This window comes from Equus asinus, chromosome 17 (assembly GCF_041296235.1).
Source record: "Equus asinus isolate D_3611 breed Donkey chromosome 17, EquAss-T2T_v2, whole genome shotgun sequence".
NCBI lineage: Eukaryota > Metazoa > Chordata > Mammalia > Perissodactyla > Equidae > Equus > Equus asinus.
Window position 1 is genome coordinate 24,756,897 of NC_091806.1, and position 25,306 is coordinate 24,782,202.

At 34.8% G+C, this 25,306-nt stretch overlaps 1 protein-coding gene and 1 pseudogene across 1 annotated transcript; both read left to right on the forward strand.

Moving 5' to 3' along the window:
* The first annotated feature begins 10,492 nt into the window (after positions 1-10,492).
* On the forward strand, positions 10,493-11,422 carry LOC139040734 (olfactory receptor 5M3-like; annotated as a pseudogene).
* A 7,033-nt stretch (positions 11,423-18,455) lies between these two features.
* LOC106844055 (olfactory receptor 5M9-like) lies at positions 18,456-19,388 on the forward strand. Its single transcript, XM_070487333.1, has one exon. It carries the CDS (start codon positions 18,456-18,458, stop codon positions 19,386-19,388), a length of 933 nt encoding a protein of 310 aa, XP_070343434.1.
* The last annotated feature ends 5,918 nt before the right edge of the window (positions 19,389-25,306 follow it).

Genomic DNA, 25,306 nt, shown 5'->3' on the forward strand with positions numbered 1-25,306 from the left:
ACATTTTAGAAATGAGCCTGGATTTTTCACAAAGAAAGCAAAATTATGCAAACATTGTATATGCATATATGCATGTATAGATGTTATACATGTGTGTGTGTATGTACATGTATGCATATGTATGTGTCTTTGTGTAGGTGTGTGTGTTTCAGCACAGTCAGCTTGATCAGTACTTTCCAGGAGTTCCTATGTAGGAATTTCCCTCAGGACCAAACTAGTTGTAAATGTAAAATGATCAACATAATTATATAATTTGCAATACTTTATACTATAACATTATATGCTATCATTTTGAACTATATTATTTCTCCTTCCACTACATTTAAGCTTATAACTCCAAACTGCCTTCTTCACTGATCACAGAATTCCTTTCTCTATCTATATCCTGACCATAGATTGTAAAATTTAGTCCCCTTGAAAGCCAGAAAGTTTCTTCATTATTATAATTTAAATACACTGTAGTAATTAGTGAAGTCAAAAATTACAATATGTATTTTGGGCATTTGAATTATTTTAATCCATTTTTGTTTGGTTTTTGTTTTGTGTATTTTTCTTTTGGGAAATTTATAATTTTTGCAATGAAGTAATTATTTTTCTAACAATAGTTTATTTTAATGTTTTCTCACTGCACATTAAGTTCTATGAGAGATAAAACCATTTCTGTCTTGATTATCACTGTAATACCAGTGTTATAAACTCTGCACATAGTAGGAGCTTAATAAACATTTGTTAATTACAAAAATGGGCTGAATATATATTATATATGCCATATCTTTTGTTTAAAGCTTGTTGTTTGTCTTTTAATGTAGTTTACGGTGTTTTACAACATATTTATCTATTAAATCCTCATGTACTCAAATCAACTAAATTCTGACTGAGTTTCTTCATTAGTGTTATGATAAAAAGATCCTTTTCCATATGTAGGGTGGTAGAGTATGCTATGTGGTCCTCAAATCCAATATCCTCTTCTTTTTTATTAAAGAAAACAAAACAAAAAACTAACTATGTTTCTCAGTTGCCCTTGCAGTTTCTGTGACCAGCTGGCTGAGGTCTATATAGGGGCGTAAGACTGGCAGTGTTGTATACCATGTCTATTTTATTTTTTATTTTCTTTGTTCAACAGTTGCAAACAAAAGTCTGTGAGGCCCCAGGGGATGGTGTGGAGTCACAGGAAAAAGTTTGGCTTATTGAATCACTGTAACAAAAGTCTCAGTCCAAGATCTCCATTTGCCTGTTATAGGAGTGAGAAAAAAACTTCTACTATGCTAAACCGACAAGATTTCAGAGATTGTTATGGCCACTAGTGTTCTTTTAACTAATATGAACAGACCGCATAACCATTCACATAAAAGTTCATGTGAGGCATACACATTTAAAATATTTACATTTCATTTAAATCATTTAGAATTTATTTTTCAAAGTGGTCTGAAGCAAGAATCTAACATTAATTTTCATAAAACATTAACCACCATTATTTACTTAATAATCTGTGTGTTCCCACTAATTTTAAAAGGCCAATAATATTATGCAAACTTGTTTATATTTCTTTTGGTCTATTTCTCAGTATTCTAACTTATTGTTTAATTAATTCACTCATTCATCTGACAAGTATTAGCTGAGTGCCTTTTATGTACCAGACACAGTTTTACTTATTTGTTACACTCAATGGAAAAAAAATCCTTGATTTCACAATGCTTATATTCCAGTAGTCTGAGGCATTCATAAACAATGATCATAATACATAAGTAAATCATATGGTATGTTAGCAATCCTATGAAAACGTGGAAAGAAAAACTATTGTAGGATAGAGCAAAGGAGTGTCTCTGGCTAAGGCATGAGAATAAAGTGGATTTTATTGAGAAGGTGATATTGTGCAAAAACCTCATGAAGTGCTTTATAGATTATCTGCGCAGGTGTTTGAGGGGCGGTATTCTAAGCAGATGGCATGCAAGCATTCAAGGAGCATTTCAAGGACAGTTTAGAAATCATTTTGACTGGAACTCGGGTCAATGAGAAAATTAATAGAGTGTGAGATCAGAGGCATAATAGGGGATGAGTAGCCAATTCTTTAAGATCAAGTGAGCCATTGGAAGGCTTTCACTCTGAGAAAAACTGGAAGCTGTAGGAAGGTTTTAAGCTGAGCAGCAATGTGAAGGAACTTATGTTTTCAAAGGACCACTTCAGTTTTTCAGTTTAGGATGGAGCGTAGATGTACTAGGGTGGTAAAGGTAGATAATTCATGCAACAGAAATGATTGCTACAGCCTGTGTATAGCAGCAAAGGTGGTGAGAGGTCCTCTGATTCTGGAAATAATTTCAATATAGATCTCAGAATCCTTAAGGTAGAGTTGTTGTTTGGAAGTATTAATCTACACAAATTCCCATTGTTATTCTGTCTAGGTACTCCATTGTGAATAGTTACGACGACTGGAATGCCAGTATAATTTATACGTGAAACTTCTAGACTGAGGTGTTTGAAAAGTATACATGGCATCCTTATCCTTTCTTCAACATCTGACAGCTGGATATAGATGCTCCAGGTGACTTTGTAAACTGCATGCTGTTGAGGGCAGTCTACCTAACAGCTTGAGACCCTGAATGACCAAGGACAGCATGAAACAGAATGCCCTACCATCAGCTGGAACACCTGTTTATAAATTTTATGTGTGAAAATCAAAATTCATATTTTTTGATTTCATACTTTCTCTTTCTGTTATTTACACTAGCTAGTAATTTGTCCATATGTAAACACCCCAACCCCAGATCCTCAAGAACTTTATATTTGTTTTTTTAAATCAACCCTACTGTTTTCTGTTGTTAATTTCTTCTTTTATACTTAGGAATCTCATTTTCTTACTGTTTTTGTATTTATTTTTTAGCACTTGTAGTTAAATGTTTGATTAATTTACATTTTTTCTTATTTAGTCATGATAACTATTTGAGATTATCTTTTGGATTTGAACCATATCATACATGTAAACTGCATAAGTCCTATTATGTTATATTTTAAGTTTAATTTTGTTTTGCTTTTTCCTTAGATCTAAGAATTATGTAAGTACATATTTTAATTTATAAATTATTTTAATAATTTAATTTTAACTTAAACATCTATTCTTTGTTGTTTTAAAAAACCTTATACTCATTCATATCTTCTAGATATTATCATGGTTCTTTTGTGTTTTGTGAATAGAAACTTTCACAAGTATTCAGTGGTTCCTCACAGCTTCTTACACTGAGAACCACATTTGTAACTTAAAACTCAGTGCTACCACATTAGACTATTTAGTTTCCTGTAGAGGTTGACCTTAAAAATTAAACCTAACACAACATTTGAGGGGATAAAATATAATTAATTTTTACTTGAAATAAATTCTGGGTTCAGGGAGCTCTAATTTACTCTCTAAGATGCTGGATCCAGAACTCCTGAAGATAGTAAACTCCTAGTTGCAGGCAGCACAATTATTCTCTCAAGCTCCACACAGAACTTTATGCTTAATCAGCATTCTTCACTTCCAAAGTATAGTTTCATTGTAAATCTGGAGGTTCTCACCTTATTCGAAGTGTCTAAGTGATACTTCGAAATATGCCTCTCCTTCTTGTGTAGTTCATCTACTGAAAACACAGTCATTTAACCATTTCTTTATTCAAAAAATATTTGTTGAACCCCTACTATGTGCCCAGTATCATTATAGGAACTGGGAAAGGGCCATGAGCAACGCAGTTGATGGCCTTCTAATAAAAATGTCGTTGCAATGGAAAAAGAATGGAATTGAGGGGAAACTAGTGATTTCTTCCACTGGTCTTAATAAGCAGGAAAAAACTCCTGCTGTAGGAACTGAAAACGGGGACAGTGTGAGTGTAGTGCAGTGCTTAAGACAAAAGAGGGAAAAATTTTGAGGCATGGACATAAATTTCCAGGGCACTCAATTAAGTTGATCAAGGGCACAGACGGCTGAAATTATACACAATTTTTTGGTTGTACAAATATTTTTGTTCCCTCAGCTTCACAAGGACCATGATAGAATATATCAAGCACATCAGTCATACAGCAGAAATGAGGCTTCTCTTGGCTCAGAATTTGAATCTCAGGATTTTGATCAACCGTGTTAAAAGTTACCTGTTGGGCAATAAGATGAAAAGATTAACAGAACAAGTTCTGAAATCAGGAATCTAGTCCCTGCTTCATTGAAAGTGTGACCCAGAGCAAGTTTCTGAACCTCTCTTAGACGCTGTTTTCTTCTGTAAAATGGGAATAATAATAATTATGTCAGAAAGGAGTAATGAGAATTAAATTAAATTAGCATAGCGTCTGACATCTGCTAACTTCAATACATGCTTTGTTGTTGCTATTAAGTTCCTAGTTTCCCTTATGTATAAAATGAGGGAATTGAAGCAGATATGTTTTTCCTGCTTTGATACACTATAGTTTTAGTTATAGGCGATAACACTTGTCGCGTCTTTCACTGGAAAACCCAAGTGGCACAGAACCTGAAATACAGAACATAGGATTGGCGTGTGGAGGCTGAGTAACGCCGACATCGTTTAGTGTGATGCAAACCCAGAGCAAATTTTGTTATTTGATCCCAGGACACAATCAAAATAACTCGAGTTTGGAGAAAAATAAAATTGTCCAAATGTGTTATTAACAAAACAAAATGCAACAGTCAACTCTCTTTCCAAAGATGTACTAGCCTCAGGGTCACGTCTAGGGGAATCTTCTTAATTGCTTCTTTGTTTCCTAAGGAAGGCATTTAAAGAAAGTTCCCTTGTGGACGTCCACCTTCTCTTTTGCCTGATATCCGTTGTTTACCATCCCTCATGTAGCATTCACTTTTCAATTCTGCGTGCTCTCTGAGGATATTTCTCTTCTTTCTGGTGTTGGTATAAAAATGCATCTATCTAGAACTGTCCGATGAAGCTTGCATCTTAGATTTTATTCTTGTTCTTTATTAATTACCAGTAATTAACATTGATTATTCCATCACTGTTATCTGTGTGTGTAGATGTGTATGTGTTTACAGGAGACAGAGAAAAATAAAATTTTTATGGAGATTTGATTATTTGATTATTACAATCTGTTCATGCAAGCTACAGTTTCCAGGAATGCATTTGATAATAATTGTGACTTGCAATATGTATTATGTTAACATTTAATATCTGTTTTCTTATAATCACACAATGAAATTAATGCTATTATTAATCTTGCATCACATTAAGGCGTAGAGACATTAAAAACATAATGAAACAAGAATAAAAGCTTTCCAAGTTCATAAAATAAGTTACAGAGCCAGAATTCAGCCAAGGACTGACAATAGAAACAGAATTCTTTAACAGGAATACTTAATATTTCCTTATGCCTGGTCAAAGGGGAAAAGTCCACATTTTCTAGGAATTTAATTTTAAATACAGTGATATAATATGGAAAGCTTGTATATATATGTTTGCTTTTAGATTGTAAGGAAAATCTTCTAAGTGCTTCTGAGGCCCACAAACCCTCTCTGTTTTCCAGACCTCCCTAAGATGAGATCTAACCATTCAACACTTACCACGAGTTCACCATCATGATCTGCTATCTGGCTAACCACCTCTCAGGGTTTCACATATTCAGTTTTTGTGAAGTACTAACACCATCATCTTTTATATCTTTTTTTGTGCTGAATCTCTTTGGTACCATGCAATCAGATTTGACTTTCCAAAGAAGAATTCCTCTATGGCAAGTCTTTGAAAAAGGCGTAAAGGCGAAAAACACAGGCAGCTACAGGTGTATTCTGTTGATTCAGAAATCAGCATGGTCTGTTGACATGTTTATAACCTCTTTTCAGGTACAGAATCTCTCTTCTTTGTATGTCCTCTATCATCTATGATGGTGTCTCAAACATATTTTTCATTAATTTTTCTTTGCGTATGAACCTGTCAAACTTTAAAAATCTAATTTATTCTTGTTTAGGGAGTTTATCTGTTTCAAAACTAAATGCATTTAAAAAAACTAAATTAGCATTGCTTGAGCAGTTTATCTATGACTTATTTTTCTTGTTCCTGTTCCTGTGAACTGCACATGTTCACAAGCGACTCACAAGAATGTTCAGCAGGTTTGAAACAAATAATCAAAACACGTGTCCTCTCCTTTCCAGAACTTCAAGGAGCATATCCAAACCTGAGAACACAGCAACACGCTACAGAGCAGATACCCAGCAGAGACGGGGATTACTTTATCAAGTCCTCTTCCTGCTTGGTACTAGCTTTTTTTCTTTTCCCCTAAAAAATGAAAACATTTTTTTGATGGTGAAAGACAAGGGTAAACAACTAGGTTATTGTTCTGGTGGACTTCCATAGCTAAAAATTAGTTTTAAATTAAGTTTATGTCTATATAAGAAAGGTTCCACAGAAGTTCAAAAGAGAAAAAGAAAGTTAGAAAGAACTGAGTCACTACAGGTCTTATATGCATGCACAGTAGCAGGTAATAACACATTTTCTTATACTGTTGAGAGCAAAGCAACACATCCATCATATTCACTTAATTGCTAGTCATAATGCAACTGATTTATAATTTTTTTGCCTATAGTTTTAGTTTTTTAGCTTTATGAAAGTTGTATAAATGCCACACACAATTACTGTACATATTTGAGAAAATATGTAATAAAAAACCCAAAACAAAAAATTATTATTATTATTTTTTTTTTTGAGGAAGATTAGCCCTGAGCTAACTACCACCAGTCCTCCTCTTTTTTTGCTGAGGAAGCCTGGCCCTGAGTTAACATTCATGCCCATCTTTCTCTACTTTATATGTGGGACGCCTACCACAGCATGGCGTGCCAAGCGGTGCCGTGTCCGCACCCAGGATCTGAACCAGCGAACCCCAGACCGCCGAGAACCTGAAGGTGCGAACTTAACCACTGCACCACTGGGCCGGCCCCAAAATTATTTTATATTAATATTTTCTACCCTGTGATTTCATGCTATCTTTTATCTCTTAAACACTCACAAACATATTCCTTTAAGGTGGTAATTTAAATTTTGTAACATGAATGATACATTGGAAGATAAAGAATTTTGGCCAGTTTATTAATACGCATGCTTTGATATGAATGGTGAGCTGAACAGTAACAAAGTGAGTACCGTTGACTTAAACTTCAGCATAATTTAATGGAAACTCTACTTTATGCGCAGTAGATTGATGCTCACCTCCAACTCAATGTGATCACATATATTCTCAAAGTTTAATTTCTCTCTGTAAATCTGTATGCTTAAAACCAAATGGTCATGTCATATTGATCATTGAAAAACTCTTCAAAAGGAAAAGGAATTCAATAAAGGTAACATAAACTCTTGGGCCTGGGTTAAGATGGGGAGAAGACCGTGGGATTATAGAGAAATACTGGTGTTCTTTATATCATAAAACAAAGGATTTCATTTTATTTATTTACTCATTTTTTTTTCATTTTTCTTATTTTTTCAATTACTTTTTTATTGAGGTATAATTGACATATAACATTATGTTAATTTTAGGTGTAGAACGTAATTCTCTATTTGCACATAATGCAAAATGGTCACCGCAGTAAATCCAGTTAACAGTCAGCCAAATCTGTAGTAGCAAATTTTTTTTCTTGTGATGAGGACTTTTAAGATCAATTCTCAGCAATTTTCAAATATTGAAAATAGTAATGTTGACTATCGTCACCATGCTGCACATGATATCCCCATGACTTATTAATTTTATAACTGGAAGTTTGTACTTTTTAACCACCTTCACTCTTTTTGCCTACCCCCGACTCCCCACCTCTGCCAGTCACCAATCTATTCTCTGTATCTATGGTCTTGTTTATTGTTGTTTTTTTTTTAAGATTCTTTTTATAAGTGAAATCATGGTGTATTTATCTTTCTCTGTCTGGCTCATTTCCCTTAGGATCATGCCTTCAAGGTCCATCTATATTGCTGCAAATGGCAAGATTTCATCTTTTTTACAGCAGAGTAGTATACCATTGTGTATACTACTTTATACACATCCTCTTTATCCACTCACCCAACAATAGACACTTAGGTTGTTTTCATATCTTGACTATTGGTAATAATGCTGCATTGAACATAGGGGTGCATATTCCTTTTTGAATTAGTTTTCTTTTCTTAGGATAAGAAAGTGGAATTGATGGAATACGTGATAGTTCGAACTTTAAGTTTTTGAGGAACTTCTGCACTGTTTTCCATAGTGGTTGTACCAATTTACATTCCCATCAACAGTACACAAGCGTTGCCTTTTCTCTACATCCTTGCCAACACTTATTTCTTGTCTTTTTGATAATAGACATTCTAACAGGTGTGAGGTAACCTATCGTGGTTTTTATTTGCATTTCCCTGATAATTAGTGATGTTGAGCATTTTTTCATATACCTGTTGGTCATTTATATTTTTTCGTGGGAAAAAATGCTTATTTATATCCTTTGCCTATTTTTTACTCAGATTGTTTGTTTTTTTGCTATTGAGTTAAATGCGTTCTTTATATATTTTAGATACTAACCACTTATCAGATATATGATTTGCAAATATTTTCTCCCATTCAATGGGTTGCCTTTTCATTTTCTTGGTGGTTTCTTTTGCTGTGCAGAAGCTTTTTAGTTTAATGTAGTTCCACTTTTTTTTATTTTTGCCTTTGTTGCCTTTCCTTTTGGAGTTGAGTCTAAAAAATTATCACTATCTTTATATCATAAAACACCTAATTTCAGAGATGAACTTATCAACTCTCTAATAGATTTTCATCATATACATAAATGTATTCCAAGGCAGTTTATCCAATTTTAGATAACTTTAACTGTTATTATTCTTAAAATTTTTAAACCATTATTTAACGCCTCAATTTTTAATTACTTAGCCTGAGATTCTGGAGTTTCTAGACTCAGTCTAGTATACTTTGGTTGGTAGCTTTCTTTTCCTGAGAAAAAGTTTCTTTACAATTGGGTGAGTGGTAGGCAATAGGTTACCTGTGTTGATAAGAACCTGTTTATTTTCACTATGTGGATAAAGTTTATCTTCTTAGCTACTCTTATCTTTCCTGTTCACTACCTAGTAATAACTATGAATAAAGTCCATCATTCTTATGGAACTAAGTATAATTCTGGAGGTTAAAACAAGGCTTTTAGGAATAATCCATTTTCCTATAAAGCATTTGGAGGGCTTGTCACAATCCCATCTCCAACAAATTCACTGTCCTGTTGAAAGTCTATCCTGAGATTCTTACTGGACAGCATTACACTCTATGTTCCTCAGAATGTGAATATTCATTGATGCTGTTGGAATCTCTCACTCTCTCTCTTTCTCATATTTTCACACAAGGTAAATTCTAGGTAGACTAAGTATAACAATTCTTTCCCACAAAACTTCACATAGTTGAACTTTATTAGGTAGATTATCTGTTTCTAAGATATTGAATAAGATACAAAGATTTCTCACTATTATTTCATGAGTGAACACTTGTGGATTTTTCTTCATGATACCTGTTAACATGAGGCAAGGCACTAGTGTTTCCTCAGGAAAATAACTAGTGAACTATTGTTCTGGGAATAGGTTGATATGATACGATTTACATTTGAGAAGAAATTTGCAGAATATTTAGGAAGCTTTCCTAGAAGTCCACTGGCTCTCCAAAGAAGAGTCAATCATTCTCGAACTTCTGCCCCCACTGTAACTTTGTAAGAATATATCATGGTTATAGAAAGTTTATTTACATTAATACCGCTATCAATACTGTCATTAATTTCTCTGTCACTTATCTTTGAATACTGAAGACATAAGAGTTAATGATATCTAGAAGATTATAATTATGTGTTTGATTTGCAAGAGAGTCCATATCCAGAGAATATGCATGATGTATGAATGTGTATAAGTGTTTTACCCCCTTATCCTTGGCTTTGAGGACTACTGTGATCCATTTATTTCTCTTCAATTTAAATGACTGCAAGTATGATGTTAGATTAAAAGTATTTTTTCATCTGACTTTTAGGGCTGATAAATCATTTGATTAAGTGGCTTCCACCTCTAATCATGGGTAATATGCTTATAATAAAATAGAGATCAAGTAATTATTTTTGAGCTATGTTTAAAAGAAAGCAATAACCCTCTATAAGTATCTTACAAATATGAAACTACCAAACATGGCAGTATTGGAAAGAAGGAATGTTTAAGAAGAAGTCATGGAAATTTGGCTAATCACTATACTTAGTACTAGAATGTTTCAATCACAATATTTTGTCTAACGGATGTGTAATAAGCCCTATGTATTTACTCATCTTAGTATCCTTTAAAGAGTCTGTTACCTACCAAGTATTCAGAAACAATTTGCTGAAAAGAATGCCAAAGTGCAGTCAAATATTCAATAAAGAAAACAATGAAAAGAAGTAGGGATAGAGATATACATTAATAAATAGGCAATACTTGATTTCAAAATTGATTTCCTTTTAGTTGTCAACAGAATTTGGAAGTAATATTGATTTAGAACTGAGAAAATGCTCAATTTCACTGATGTGACAGAGTTTATTCTTTTGAGACTAACCAGCCATCTGGAATGGCAAGTTCTCTTCTTCTTCATTTTCCTGGTGGTCTGTCTTATAACCAGTGGGTAATGTGGGCATGATCATGTTAATTAAGTTCAGTCCACAGCTTAACAGTCCCATGTACTTTTTCCTCAGTCATTTGTCATTTGTTGATTCATGGTTTTCTTCCAATGTCATCCCTAAAATGTTGGAAAACCTTTTATCAGAGACAAAAACTATTTCTTATGCTGGTTGTTTAATCCAGTGTTTCTTCTTCATTGCCCTTGCCCATGTGGAAATGTTTATTCTTGCTGTGATGGCCTTTGATAGATATGTGGCAATTGGAAACCCTCTGCTCTATGGCAGCAAAATGTCAAGGGTTGTCTGTATTCAATTGATTTCTTTCCCTTACATATATGGTTTTCTGATTAGTCTGGCAACAACATTATGGACTTATGGCTTGTACTTCTGTGGGGAAATTGAAATCAACCACTTCTACTGTGCAGACCCACCTCTCATCAAAATAGCCTGCGCTGGGACCTTTGTAAAAGAATATACAATGATAATACTTGCAGGCATTAACTTCACATATTCTCTGAGTATAATTATCGCATCATATCTGTTCATTCTCATTGCTATTCTACGGATGCACTCAGCAGAAGGAAGGCGGGAGGCTTTTTCCACCTGTGGGTCCCATTTGACAGCTGTCATCATATTTTATGTAACTCTTATCTTTATCTATCTTAGACATCCCACAAAGGAGTCTGTAGAACAGGGGAAATGGTCACTATATTTTATACCACAGTGATCCCTATGTTGAATCCCATGATTTACAGTCTGAGGAACAGAGATGTGAAAGAAGCCATGAAGAAAATGATCACCAGAGCAGGTTTAACAAAATAAAATTGAGTTAATTTTGTCTTCTCTGTTTCATAAGTATTTATTTGGTGACTGATTATTGCTCATCTACAAAGAATGTCTCAAATTTAGAGAAAAAAAGACATTACCCCATTCTTGATGTAAGTACAGGATTAATTAAAAATGTTAATTAATTGAAAAGGTTATTTGAACTAAAGCTCACAGTACACTAATTGAAATTTTTCAAATATTTAGCTGGAACAAAAAGCTTTTGTTTTTCTTATTCAAAAATGAAGTGGATGAGGGGCTGGCCCAGTGGTGCAGTGGTGAAGTTCCCACATTCTGCTTCGGTGGCCCAGGGTTCACTGGTTCAAATCTCGGTTACGGATCTATTCATCACCTGTCAAGCCATGCTGTGGTAGATATCCCATACATAAAATAGAAGAAGATGGGCATGGATGTTAGCTCAGGGCCAGTCTTCCTCAGCAAAAAAGAGGAGGATTGGCAGTAGATGTTAGCTCAGGGCTAATCTTCCTCAAAAAAAAAAAAATGAAGTGGAAGAATTTGGGAAATACTTATGAATTTCCCCACTTAGAGAATAATTTGGGGCAGAAAAGTAATAATATATTTCATTTAGTCATCTGGCATGAGGCCGTGAAAATAGCCATCTGTCTAATGGTTATGAGATTGTTTAATGTTTAAGGCTTCTTTCAATGTGAAGGCTGGGTCTATACTGAGAGTATTGCTTTAGAAATAGCAATGCTATTGTGTTTAATTCTTTTTTACATTTTTAGTGTTTACAAGACACAATATGGTAAGTGTCTCTCTTTTACAGATTCCAGTAACCACCATGTTTCAACTGCAATGTTGCCAGGGACTGAATTGTGCACTTCACACGTGCCCCCACCAAAGTGTTTTCAGTCTTACTGAAGAGTGGGTAGAATTAGTGGATAGACGTGCCATTTTGAAAGTGCAGTTCTCCAGATTCCACTTAATAAATTACATTTTGCGCATCTGCTACTAAGATATGGAACTTAAATATTTTTAAATAATTTTTGTATTTGAAAGAAATAAAGCATTTAGAATGGCCTATTTGTTGTTAAAAAATGACATGTCCTGCCATAATATATTAACATAATTTGATTCACACTTGATCTTCATTTTTAGGAAGTACAAGCATGAGGCAACAATTTTGTCACTTGGACTTCCTTTGGTCTCTGTGTCCCCAGACAAATAAATAAATATTTGCATACATACACACAAAAGTGTATTCATACATATATATACATAGATGATCTTTTATTTTGTTGTAGAAGACAAGTAAAGAAATGAAATACACACATTTAAATTACACATTTCATTAATTACAAATTTATCTGCCAAGAAACATCTATAGAACAAAATTGATGCAATATGGGAATAAAGCATTCTTTTTGTCTGGTTTTGAGTTTTTATTTTCCTCAAGAGAAACTAGAAATAAATATGAACTTATTTTCATATACACACATATGTATTGGGCAACACTTTAAAGCTATTTGCATGTCACACATTCTATTTTAGATTAAATTATATTCCTGTGTCTATGGTTGCAAAATTTAAGCTCCCTAAAGAATTTAAGAGCTAACATGCTTAACGTTACTTTTGAGATGAGATAAAAGTTATTTGTTTTGGTAATAAAACCACATATTGAGGAATTCTTGAAATGTCAAATTATTTGCTGATGACTAGTAAATTTCAAAATACTTTTTAAAAATTTTTATTAAGATATAATTGGCATATAACATTTTATTATTTTCAGCTGTGCAACATAATAATTCAATATTTGTATACATTGAGAAAGGATCACGACCATAATTCTAAGTTAGCATCTATCACCAGATATAGTTAATTTGTGTGTGTGTGATAAGAATTCAAAATAAAATTTTAAAGCATTTTAATAGTTTGTTAGCAGGTAGATTTGGACGACCTTTGTTATCTCTTTATTTTCGTATGTGAAATCCTTTCTCTGCTTACTGTTTTGGAAAGTTATTTAGTTAGATTTTGGAGAGTGTAACATCAAGATCTATGATGCCAAGGTCAATGCTTAAACCCTGTTTCTGGTTTGAGTTTCCAAATTTCAAATTAATCTGTTGGTGACCTTGGAGAAGTCACTTTTTGCACTTCATCTATTTAACTTCTGGCTTGTACTCTCTGATCTTTGAGCTCTCTTCTGGCTCATATTTCCATCAGCCTAAATTCCTTGCCAGAACTTAAAGCAATTTAGCCATTTGCTAAAAATTCAGAATATTTCCATAAAATACTTTTAAACATAGACCTTATTGTTACATTTATTTCTAAATCTTTCAACTTCATTACATTTAAGGATCTCCAACAGCTAACCATAAAGCATATTTATCTCTTTCTGTCAATCTCTCTATTTCTTGCTCTCTCTGACATACACACACACACACACACACACTTTCTTTTTTTCAGATGCACATTTCCTTGGGTGAGTGCATATTACATCAGAATTCCCTGGTGGTAATGAGGTCACCTCATGGACTTTCTCCATAATAACTGAGAAGGGACTCATAAGTTCTGGGTACTTGGTGGCTGAAGAATGCAGAGGAAAACTTTGCCTGTGTATAATTTTTTCCCGCAATCTTCCAGACTAAATAAATGTAATTCGTATATAATTTGGAGTTATAACAATCTAGGTTGGCACTCTCGTTCTTTAACTTACTAGCTACCTAAACTGGGTTGAGAATCTTAACCTCATCACTATTTAACATATGAATTATTTTTTTCTTCAACATAATGATAATATTAATCACAATACTATAGAGGTTGTCAGGTCATAAAATTGTAAACTGATTTGTGGGGAAACTGCACAAATAATTTCAATTTTTTTGAGTGTTGCATATGGGATAGGAATTGTGCTGAGAGTCACATCTATATTATTGGAGATCCTCACATCACACTGTAAGATAGTAGTTTCCCCGTTCTAGTGATGAGTATTGATGCTGAGAATTGTTACTTACCCAAGGTCATGTGGTTGAAGTTGGGGAGCCAAGGTTTGATTCCTGATCTGCCTGACTTCAAAGTCAATTCTCTACTGACCCCCAGAAAAGCCTAAATTCAGCGAGACAAATTGTTCACTATAATCGACTACTTCACCAATGACCTCTACTTGTACTCATTCTCCCTAGATGTTCCCAGGTGATTTACACTGTCGAGGTATCTGACAACTGTAAAAAAAACTATGAGGAGCATAAGGCATGAATTGTGTGATTGTACATCCTGACAGACGCTGCTCATTGGAACTGTAGCACAACAGAAAAGAAAGTGACTGATCAAAATTGCATGTGATGCAAACCAAGAATATTTTCCTGAGATGCATAACTGTTGAGTGTGAATGAAACAGGTAAGAATTTGTGTGAAGGTAAGAGTTTATTCCATGACATCAAGAATTTAGATTTCATAATTTTATTACAAGAATTATTCTTCCAATTAACACTCCTTAACTCCTCCTACCCCTGAGATATTTCTAGAATTTCAATCAGTATTTCTTTCATAATTACCTGGACAGTTGCTTAAGGAGATGCTCTCAATGTTCTCATGTTGAAGATTCAGTTATAAATAGTGAGAAATTTTGATCTGCTGTTCTCTTTTGCCGAAGGTAGGTGTACAAATTGTATATGGTTTACAGTACAAATGAATGCAGTGAAATCTTTTAATTTTTATTTATATTTTGAAGAGAAGACTGAGACCTTATTTGTAGACTTATTCATTATCACAGTGTTTTTTTGTGTGGAATTATATTACTGGGAAATATTCTTATTTCTATCCAGAGTTTTTTTTATTCAAAACATCATGAGAATGAGCTTGTTACAAGCTCATTGTTACGAGCAAACATGACTTGCAAATTTTTTATTCCTCATTTCTTACCCTTTGACTCTTCTCTACCAAGACTGTTGATGTTCATATTGTTGTTTTAAAATCCATGTGAATAGAGTTGAAGATATTGCATCAGTGGGACTAATTGGACCAGTAATTATATCTTCACTGTTTTGCTTCAAGAGAAATTCCTGAAAGGTTGATAAAAATAGAGTTCCTTATTTGTAAATTATACATTCTATCTTCTCAATTGCCTTGATAAGTGATGCACATGTCTATGATAAATTGGCTCTAACTCAGAAGTCACTTGGTTACCTGATCTCAAGTTTATGGGATACCTAAACTTCAGGGAGTAGGGAGAGGAAGTGGTCCAATATCTCTGTAGTTCAGCCTGTTTCAGGGTCACACAATGCTATCCTAGAGCCTCAAAGATGAAATACTAGAAGAACAACTTTCTTGTGTCTTGGAGGATAATCAAAATGAAATTTAAACATAAAGACATAGAATAGCAAAATAGGTTATCAAAAGACCAGCAATATAAAGTTATTAAGAGTACAAGACTGGAGTCAAAATTAATTGTGTTGCATCCCAATCTCATCACATAGCAGACAACTGACCCAGGGAGACCTTCTTAGTCTTTCAGTGCTTCAGTTTCCTCTTTTGTAAAGTGATGATGCTAATAGAACCTGTATCATAGGACTTCCACATGCAAATGTTTAGTAAGCGTTCAATAAAAGTTAGCTGTTCTTACTAATATTATAAAGTTGAAACTGTTGCCCCTACAGTAATCTTTCTTGGATCGTTTTAATAATACTGGAATATTGTAATGTGATATATGAAGCTTATCTAAATATCAGTATACTTTAAAAAAATCATATGAGTGAATATATTCCTGAATATCTGTTAAAGGTATCAAACAAGCTGGACAGTTTAAGACTTTCAAAATAAATGAGACTAAGGACACTACCACAGAACTAATAATTATGTGTAAGGAGGAGAAATACACACATTATACATGAAATAAAATTGGAGAGGTACTAGTTTATGCTTTTTAGATGCCTTGATGCTTTTTTATTATTGTTTTATACTTAAAACAATATAATAGTACCATTGGAAATCTATAGAAAAGGGAAGCTTAGTTCAGAGCTAAAACTTTAGTGTCTATTATGTTATACATTCAGTTTATATTAGGTATAGTATATTTAATTTCTGTATTAAGCATTTTAGGGGTGAAAAATAGTTCATAGAGATTAATTAAATTCCCAAATTCACTATGCTACTAATTGGAGGGTGTCATGATAGAATCAGAGCTCATATACTTTTTAATATATAAAGGAATATCTCAAGCAGCACTCTTTTTCAACATGCCAAGCTACTATTCCCTCCTCTGAGCTTTTGCATCTGCATTCCCATCTTCCTTCATATGTCTGCATAGTGGGCTCTTCTCACTAACTCAAACCATCTCTTCAGAGAGATCTTCTTTGATCACTCTGTCTGCACCTCACCTCCCTTTATTCCTTATCTTACTAGCAGGCTATAGCTTTCTCATAGCAGCTCCACTCTGTAAGGTATCTAATTTGTATATTTGTTTATTACTTACTTCTTTTTAACAAGAAGAGATCCTGATGCAAACCAGAATCTTGTATATCTTATCTTCATATTTCCAAAATTTAGAATATTTCTATATATAACAAATATATCTGACATATAATTGCCTTTAATGTTTATAATATGACTTACTATAAGCAAGTATAAACAGAAGCCCAATTATAAATCAGTGCTGCATTCCTCAAACACTGTTCCTATTGAGAATTTAAATTCCCAAGATGATTCTAATCCTGCAGACACATCCTTAAGATCCATGTCAAGTTTTTACTTTTTGGAAGAAGTAAACTGGGGAAGTGTATTAAAAGGAGAAAATATTGGAGAGGAACATTTTCCTTGTAGTGACATTAAATTTGAATACAATAATTAGAAATTGAATTGATTGCTTCTGAAAACCAGAGAAACCTGAACTGACACAGTGGTTGTTAAAACACGTCACCTAGGGGCCAGCCCTGTGGCCGAGTGGTTAAGTTCCTGCACTCCACTATGGCAGCCCAGGGTTTCTCTGGTTCAGATCCTGGGCATGGACCTGGCACTGCTCATCAGGCCACGTTGAGATGGCATCCCACGTGCCACAACTAGAAGGACCCACAACTAAAATATACAACTATGTACTGGGGGTGGGGGGGTTGGGGGAGAAAAATCAGAAAGAAAAAAAAAAACCTTTCACCTAAACTTTGCCTCATGACCTTTATCTATTGACATAATGTTGATAGTATGTGCTAGGTGATTGAGCCACTTGTAGTTTACAAGTGACAGAGCCTGTGATGTTAAATCCTATTACCTCTAAGTGTAGTAGCAATCAAACAAGCATAATGTTTAGCTAAACAAAATAAGATGACTAGGGATTTCATATGTTGAAAGCATATGATATCATATGTGGCATCATGGAGGATAATTATGTCGATAACTAAATTGTAACACCAATTACCACTGACAAAGCTTAGTCTGGCTTTGATCATATTTGAGCTCTGTGATGATATCATATTGTAATAATTTAGCAAAATAGAAATGTCTAATTTTAATAATATACATTAGCAATGAATGTAATAGCCTATTTTACTGATGGAAAACTGATAAACTTTGATTGTAACTACTTATGAGACTTATTAAACATAACATTATGCTTATATAGTCTCATCTTGTACATTGTGTAAAATCTGCATTGATTTTTTAATTATTTGAATTATAATAATGATAAGTGTGACTCAAAATTTTCCAGAAGGGGCTAGTCCTATGGCCGAGTGGTTATGTTCATGCACTCCGTTTGGTGGCCCAGAGTTTTACCGGTTTGTATCCTGGGCACAGACCTAACACTGCTCATCAAGACACAATGAGGCAGCATCCCACATAGCAGAGCGAGAATGACCTACAACTAGAATATGTAACTATGTACTGGGGCTCTTTGGGGAGAAGAAGACAAAGGAAAAAAAGGAAGATTGGCAACAGATGTTAGCTCAGGTGCCAATCTTCAAAAAATAAAAAGAAAGAAAGCAGAGAAGTAATTGGTAGAAAAAAAAAGTTTCAAGAATAGAACAAAGACATTCATGCTTTTTATTTGTCCTTAGGCAATACACATTGAGCTTATGTGAAGGCAATGCCAAATTTCACGGATGTGACACAATTTATTCTTCTGGGGTTGACCAGTCATCAGAAGCTTAAAGTTCTCTTTTTTGTGGTGTTCCTACTGGTTTACATGATCACTCTGTTAGGGAATATTGGTGTGATCATTTTGATCAGCATCAGTCCCCAGCTTCAGAGCCCTATGTACTTTTTCTTGAGTCATTTGTCTTTTGTGGATGTGTGCTTGTCTTCCAATGTCACCCCCAAAATGCTGGAAAACTTGTTATCAGAGACAAAAACCATTTCTTATGTTGGGTGTTTGGTGCAGTGTCACTTTTTCATTGCCCTTGTCCACGTGGAGGTCTATATCTTGGCGGTGATGGCCTTTGATCGCTACATGGCCATCTGCAAACCTCTACTTTACGGCAGTAAAATGTCCAGGATTGTCTGTGTTCGACTCATCTCTGTACCTTATGTCTACGGATTCTCTGTGAGTCTAATATGCACACTGTGGACATATGGCTTGTACTTCTGTGGAAACTTTGAAATCAACCACTTTTATTGTGCAGACCCTCCTCTCATCAAGATTGCCTGTGGGGGTGTCCACATCAAAGAATACACGATGATTGTTATTGCTGGAATTAGTTTGACATATTCTCTCTCAGTGCTCCTCACCTCCTATGCTCTCATTGTAATAGCTGTGCTACGCATGCCCTCTGCTGATGGGAGGAGAAAGGCCTTCTCCACTTGTGGGTCCCACTTGACAGCTGTTAGCCTGTTTTATGGGACTCTGATATTCATGTATCTAAGACGACCCACTGAAGATTCTGTGGAGCAGGGGAAAATGGTGGCTGTGTTTTATACCACAGTGATCCCCATGCTGAATCCTATGATCTACAGTTTGAGAAACAAGGATGTAAAAGAGGCTGTCAATAAAGCAATCATCAAAGCAAACTTGGGGCAGTGAAACTGCAATAGATATTTTTATACGATGCTGCTACCTATTGTAAAAGTTCTAGCTGAAGAAGGACTTTCTAAAGCCAACACTTACAAACAGTAAAAGGTCCGATCTAACACCCTAAAGCTTTATCCCATGAATGGACTCTAATTACTAAGCCTGCTTTATCCTACATATATAATCATATTATTGTAACTGACATATTAGTGTTATTCACAATGTATTTAAAATTGTACTGAGGAAATTATAAATAAGTTTAGATAAAGAAATGATAATTTTCAGGTACCCTTTTTAGAGTCAAACATGACGTCCTAGAATATTTTCTATATACACATGCTGCTTGACCTAGATTTCTCGTGAAATACATAATTTCATGAGAAAAAGAATAAGAATTCAACTCTTTTCCATGACTACAGGATGTTGATGGACCCTGATTTACCTAAACTGTCCTGTAATGCTTATGTATACATGGATTTTTGAAAATAAAATTGTATTCAGAATCTTTAACTATTTTCTCAATACAATCACAAGATTTGTCCTGAGTATGCATTGTTCAATAGTTAACAATGTTTATCTTTTAATAATCCATTTAATTATCCTAATTCTATTCCCAGGTTTGGATTCTGATATACATTTCTTGATGTTAAAAGGGTGAAATATCTCTGACAAATTGCTTCCTCTCCTCCTCATAATAAAAAAATGAACTGGTATGAATTTTCTGATATTAAAATCTGACCTTTGGCCATACTACATTGTCCTGTTAAACCTTTTGTTGAAAATGATTTGAAACTCTTGTTTGATTCCAGTTTCTTCTCACTAATGCTACATTCTTTGGTTCTTTACTTAGCAACTTAAATCGAACTTTCAGTGCCTAGAGTGGATCTACCAGGTTAGAAGCACTGTTTAACTAAGTGCTCTTATACTGATCATGCATTCAGATGTGATCAATATAGTTCAAAATAGTATCCCATTTGGGCTTGGTTGAGAATCCTCCAAAGATTACTGTTCCATTTATCTAGATTGGTGCATCTATAGCATACTTAATCTACTTTCCATTCATGCTACAGGTAGAATAAAAATTTGTCTACCCTTGATTACTCTTGCTTACTTACCAGGATAAAGGAAAATGGATATTAGAAGTTATTCCTGATGAGTGAGTTTATTTTTGGGTAATTGCTAATCCAATTAAAGGGGATGTACAATTGAGGATGTGAAGGAGGACTGAGAAGTAGCATACAGTCGTGGTAAAACCACTGGCAAGATAGACTAATTCACGCAGAGTATTGTTACTCTGGCTAATTTACTAATTAACTGTGGGCAACTACCCCTTAAATAGATCTGAAGAGAGGCAGATGGTGGTAGGGGGAGGAGAGTTCTCCTTCGTAACTTTAGATGCTGAGCATGAAGAAAGGGTACCATTGGTTTGCATTAGAAATTATGTTAACAAAGTTTTTTTTATGATTTTGAACCACCCACATTGGCTTCTAAAGTGTTAATGTCAGGAGCAAAGTGTAGGGCTGCTCAAGGAGCAACTGCTTTCACTGAGACTGACAATATAACCTGACATTCTAAGATCATATTTTCTGGAATCCTTATGGCAGATATTCCTTAGTCTCTGCTATTTCATTTTTGCTTCTGGCAATAAAGCACTGACCACTCAGCTATTGACCACAGTTCCCATCTTCCCTTCAGGCCAAGTATATGACCTTTTTATGAAATGTCGGCAATGAGCTCTCAATAGAAAGTTATGTATACGACCTAAGGGTCATCTCCTCAAGGTCAAAGCTACTAGATCTGGACGTTTTCCTCCCCCTTCCCACTTGAAAATGTTGTCACTGAAGTGGTTGCCCTAGACTCATATATGGAAGCCATATATTGAGTCTAATTGCTTTACCCAAACCTCTCACTCACATTGTTGCCTGAGAAAGGAATAAAATTCTATCTTATTAAGTCAAGATATTTTGGGGGTTCCCTTGTGATAGCGCTTAGCCAAAATCTTAATCCTCCCTCCAAGAGTTCTTATAATAGCTTCCAGAAACATGAGCCTGGGCATCTGACCTCTGCATCTACTAATTTCTAAGGCAAATTTTGCTTTGAGGACCATCAGGTCTCCTCAGATGCTTGCCTATTCTGGTATTGAGTGAAGTGCATCTGATGATCTGTATAAATCAGAAGGAGATAAAAACTCAACCTTCTGGTCGTAGATATTAGGTTATATCTTTTTTGCCTCACTGCCTGATCAGTCCTTGGACTTGTCACAGTCTCCACTTGTCACATTAGTTGGCTATGAATCCCTTTTGTCCCAACTTATAGGACACTTCTTTCTACTAGAATTTTCAGATACTTACAAGATTCTTTCTTAGGCTTAATAATTCTTAGCCATTTTCTTTGTAATGTGTTTGTAGGTGTAGACTAAGTGAGCTTCCATCAAACATTTTAGCCAATGTACATCTGTAGCTATTGTTGCTTATTATGGCTTGATTTGTGTCCTCAAACAAGGTATGTTAAAGCCTTAACCCCAAGTTCCTCATAATAACATTATTTGGAAATAAGGTCATTGCAGATGTAATTAGTTAAGATGAGGTCATACTGGTGTAGGGTGGGCCATTAATCCAATATGCCTGATGTCCTTATAAGCAGAAGGAAGTTTGGAGACAGACATAGAGAGAAGATGGCCATGTGAAGACAGAGGCAGAGGTTGGATTCGTGCTGCCACAAACGAAGGAGTGCCTGGGGGTACCGGAACCTGGAAGAGGCGAGGAATGATCCCACCCTGGAGGTTCAGAGGGAGCCTGGTCTTGCCAATAAGTGGATTTCAGACTTTAGACTCCAGAACTGTGAGAGAATAAATCTCTTTTGTTTTAAGCCATCTGCTTTGCAGTACTCTGTTAAGGCAGGTTGATAAAGCTAATACATTACCGTTTTGTTGGAACTCTGGTGTTCCTATGAGGCTTTTTGTTAGTCTCCAGGGCTATACCCTGAGAAGGTAAGCTATCATCCTTCCTCTTTTTCAAACTTATCTGAATGTTCTTTTGGGAGCTGTGTGGTTTTGCAACAATCTCACCTGATTCTGGTATGCTCCCCAGAAGGGGGGGTGCAAGATTCCTTTTCAAAGATTCAATAACTTTAAACCCTACTCATACTGCCTGCCAATCTCAGGTTGAGACTTTACTACTTGTGGTCAGGGAAATGGTTCTTTTATCATTCTGAGTTCTTTCCTACTTTTCAGTTTATCATATAACCTCTGTGCTCTTCTCTTACATATTTAATGTTATGATTTGGAATTATGAAACAAGCAAAACCAAAAAAACAGCAACAAAGATGTTCTCCTTTCTCGAGTTTGTGCCCTTGGCACTTGACAATCATGACTTCCAAGATTAGTTTCTCTGCTATGGTGCCTGCTCCCACAAAAAAGAAATCAGCTTAAGAGCGGGAAAGTCATATTTGTAACACTTTGCATTCTCTCCAGAATTTATACCATTTGTATCCACTTAAAACAGCTCATTGTTGCCTTAATGGTGGTGTTGGGGTAGAATGAGGCAGATATAAAAATAATTTTTGAAATACATAGTTCAATATGTCAATATTGATGTCTTCACATAAACCTAAAATCTAAACTTAACCATGAAATCCATACAAAAGTAATTTGAATGACTTCAGCTAACCTGGTTAGCACAGGCTTCTGATTTACTTCTATACAGTAATTTCTTTTGCCAGTATTTCCCAAAATGCTATACATGGTGTAATTTTATATAGTACACAGACATTTAATTAATTGAAATGATTGAGTTTTTATATTTTTGTTATTTTCTATTTATGGTAATTGACACATTTTTATCATTTGCAGTGGTTATATAAAGTTTAGCTTTCAAATTTATTTAAATAAAGTGTGAGTCAATTTAAGAAAAATATGCTAACCAAATAATAAATGTGATATGCCAATGCAGGAGCAATCATAAAGCATAACAATAACTAAAAGACAGAAAACACAACCCTGTGACAAAGTCACCACAATTTTACACAAATACACTCTCTACCTATCATATATGTGCATATATAGTTAGAGTATACACATTATATAGTACAATATATGTATATATTATATATAATTGTGTATATATACACACACATATATAATATACAATTGTATATATATATATATATATATATACAATTCTGTATATGTTTATAAATGCGGAAACCAGAAAACTCTTGGGATACAATTGCCTATCAGGCACTACTTCCCATGGGGTTTATAGATACCCTACTTTCATTTTTTTAGAGTTCAATAATTTCTGCAGTTATCCAAGACTATTAAATTGATTCAAGTGAGACTGAAAATTCAGTACATCTGTTGTAAAGTCTCTGTTGTTATACTATTGGTTAATATTAGTCATATAATATTCAAATGGATTTGGAGAGAACACAGATATCCAATGTGCTTCCTGCATTGTTCTAGGAACTAAAAATCTAGAATAGAACCAACTTTGAGCTCCTGAGCTTTATGAGTACCACTCACCCAGAAATGAATGATGTCAAAGCAACTTTTCATCTTTTTCCCACCACTCACAGGTGGTTTTGAAGAAGAAGACAGAGACATTATCTAATGTCACTTAGCTGGGAGTGATAAAGCTTAGGTTTGAACTCAAGATCATAAGATTCCAAGAGCTAGCTTCTTTCTATTTCACTGAGGTACCATAGCTTGAATGCAGACAGATGTTGATCACTGGTCATACCTGGGTTTGAATTGTGAGCCTTTTGGTAAGATGAAATCAGGAATGACAGAATAAAAAGAGGGAGTCAGCTCATGATAAGAAAGGGCTTATAGTAACCCTGGCATGTACCAACAGCATGGCTTCATTTTGTTCATTTGATAATAAAGTTCTTTTTGTCCATTGTTCACTTTGTTCATATTTGTTCATTGTTTATTGTTTATGACTTGCTTGTCAAATGAACAAAATGCATTTCCTGGGTCTCTAGATCCATTCTGATACCTATTACAGTGCATAGGTCATAGTAACACAGACTTATAATTCAATACATTGATCACTACATTGATTTTAGAATCCATTCACCATCTACTTGCCTCATTTTTAGAGGAGGTCATCCAGAGGATGAGACTGCCAGTTGACCCTCCAGTTGGACCTGGGAAATAAGAGGCTCCTCACCTGCTCCACTGTCCTGGATTGTATGTTCCACTCACCATTCCCACAGTGGGAACTGCTCCAAGGACATAGCCTTGAGAGAGTAAGATGTCGTTGAGACCATCTGTATGGTATGTGACTGAACCTAGTTAAGGCTTCTGTATAAACATTTAAGATTCTGGTGGATTGGTGTGGATATCTCCTCATCTTGCAGTCACCCAAGACAAGCCTCATATGTAAGTTCCCTTGCTTATTAAAGCTGCTACCTACCAATCTGGAGTGGTCTGTCTCTTTCTTTGGTTTCTCGTTGCACTCTTTGTAGGGAGCTCAGTTTCAGATTTCACTGGGGAAACTCCTGAGGTTGTGAACTAACAGTTATTCAAAAAATTATTTTAAAAAACCCACATAAACCACTCAAAATGGCTTAATAAAAATAAATGTCAAGATTGTATTTTTGTTTTTATTTTTCAATAAAATCACGGTGGTATGTTACAAGACTCAAGAGCAGGAAATGCAACCAGGCTTCACAAGATCAGTACTTGGGTCTTGGACACTAGAAACAAAGATAGCTACACTCTTTCGTTTTTTGAGTCAAAGTGGATTTCTCCCGTGTAAATTTATTTTTCTTTCTCTACAGACCAGCTTTCTGTTTCTCAGTGCACAGGGAAGTCTACAATGGAAAACTCAGCTCCAGAATGCACTTGACCTAAGATTAAGTGATCAGTTGAGACTCACTAGAATTACAAGATTACAAGTTCAAATTCCCTTGAAAGACATCTGATT

Coding starts and splice junctions, on each gene's coding strand:
- LOC106844055 (XM_070487333.1), top strand. CDS start 18,456: ATGCCAAATTTCACGGATGTGACACAATTTATTCTTCTGGGGTTGACC.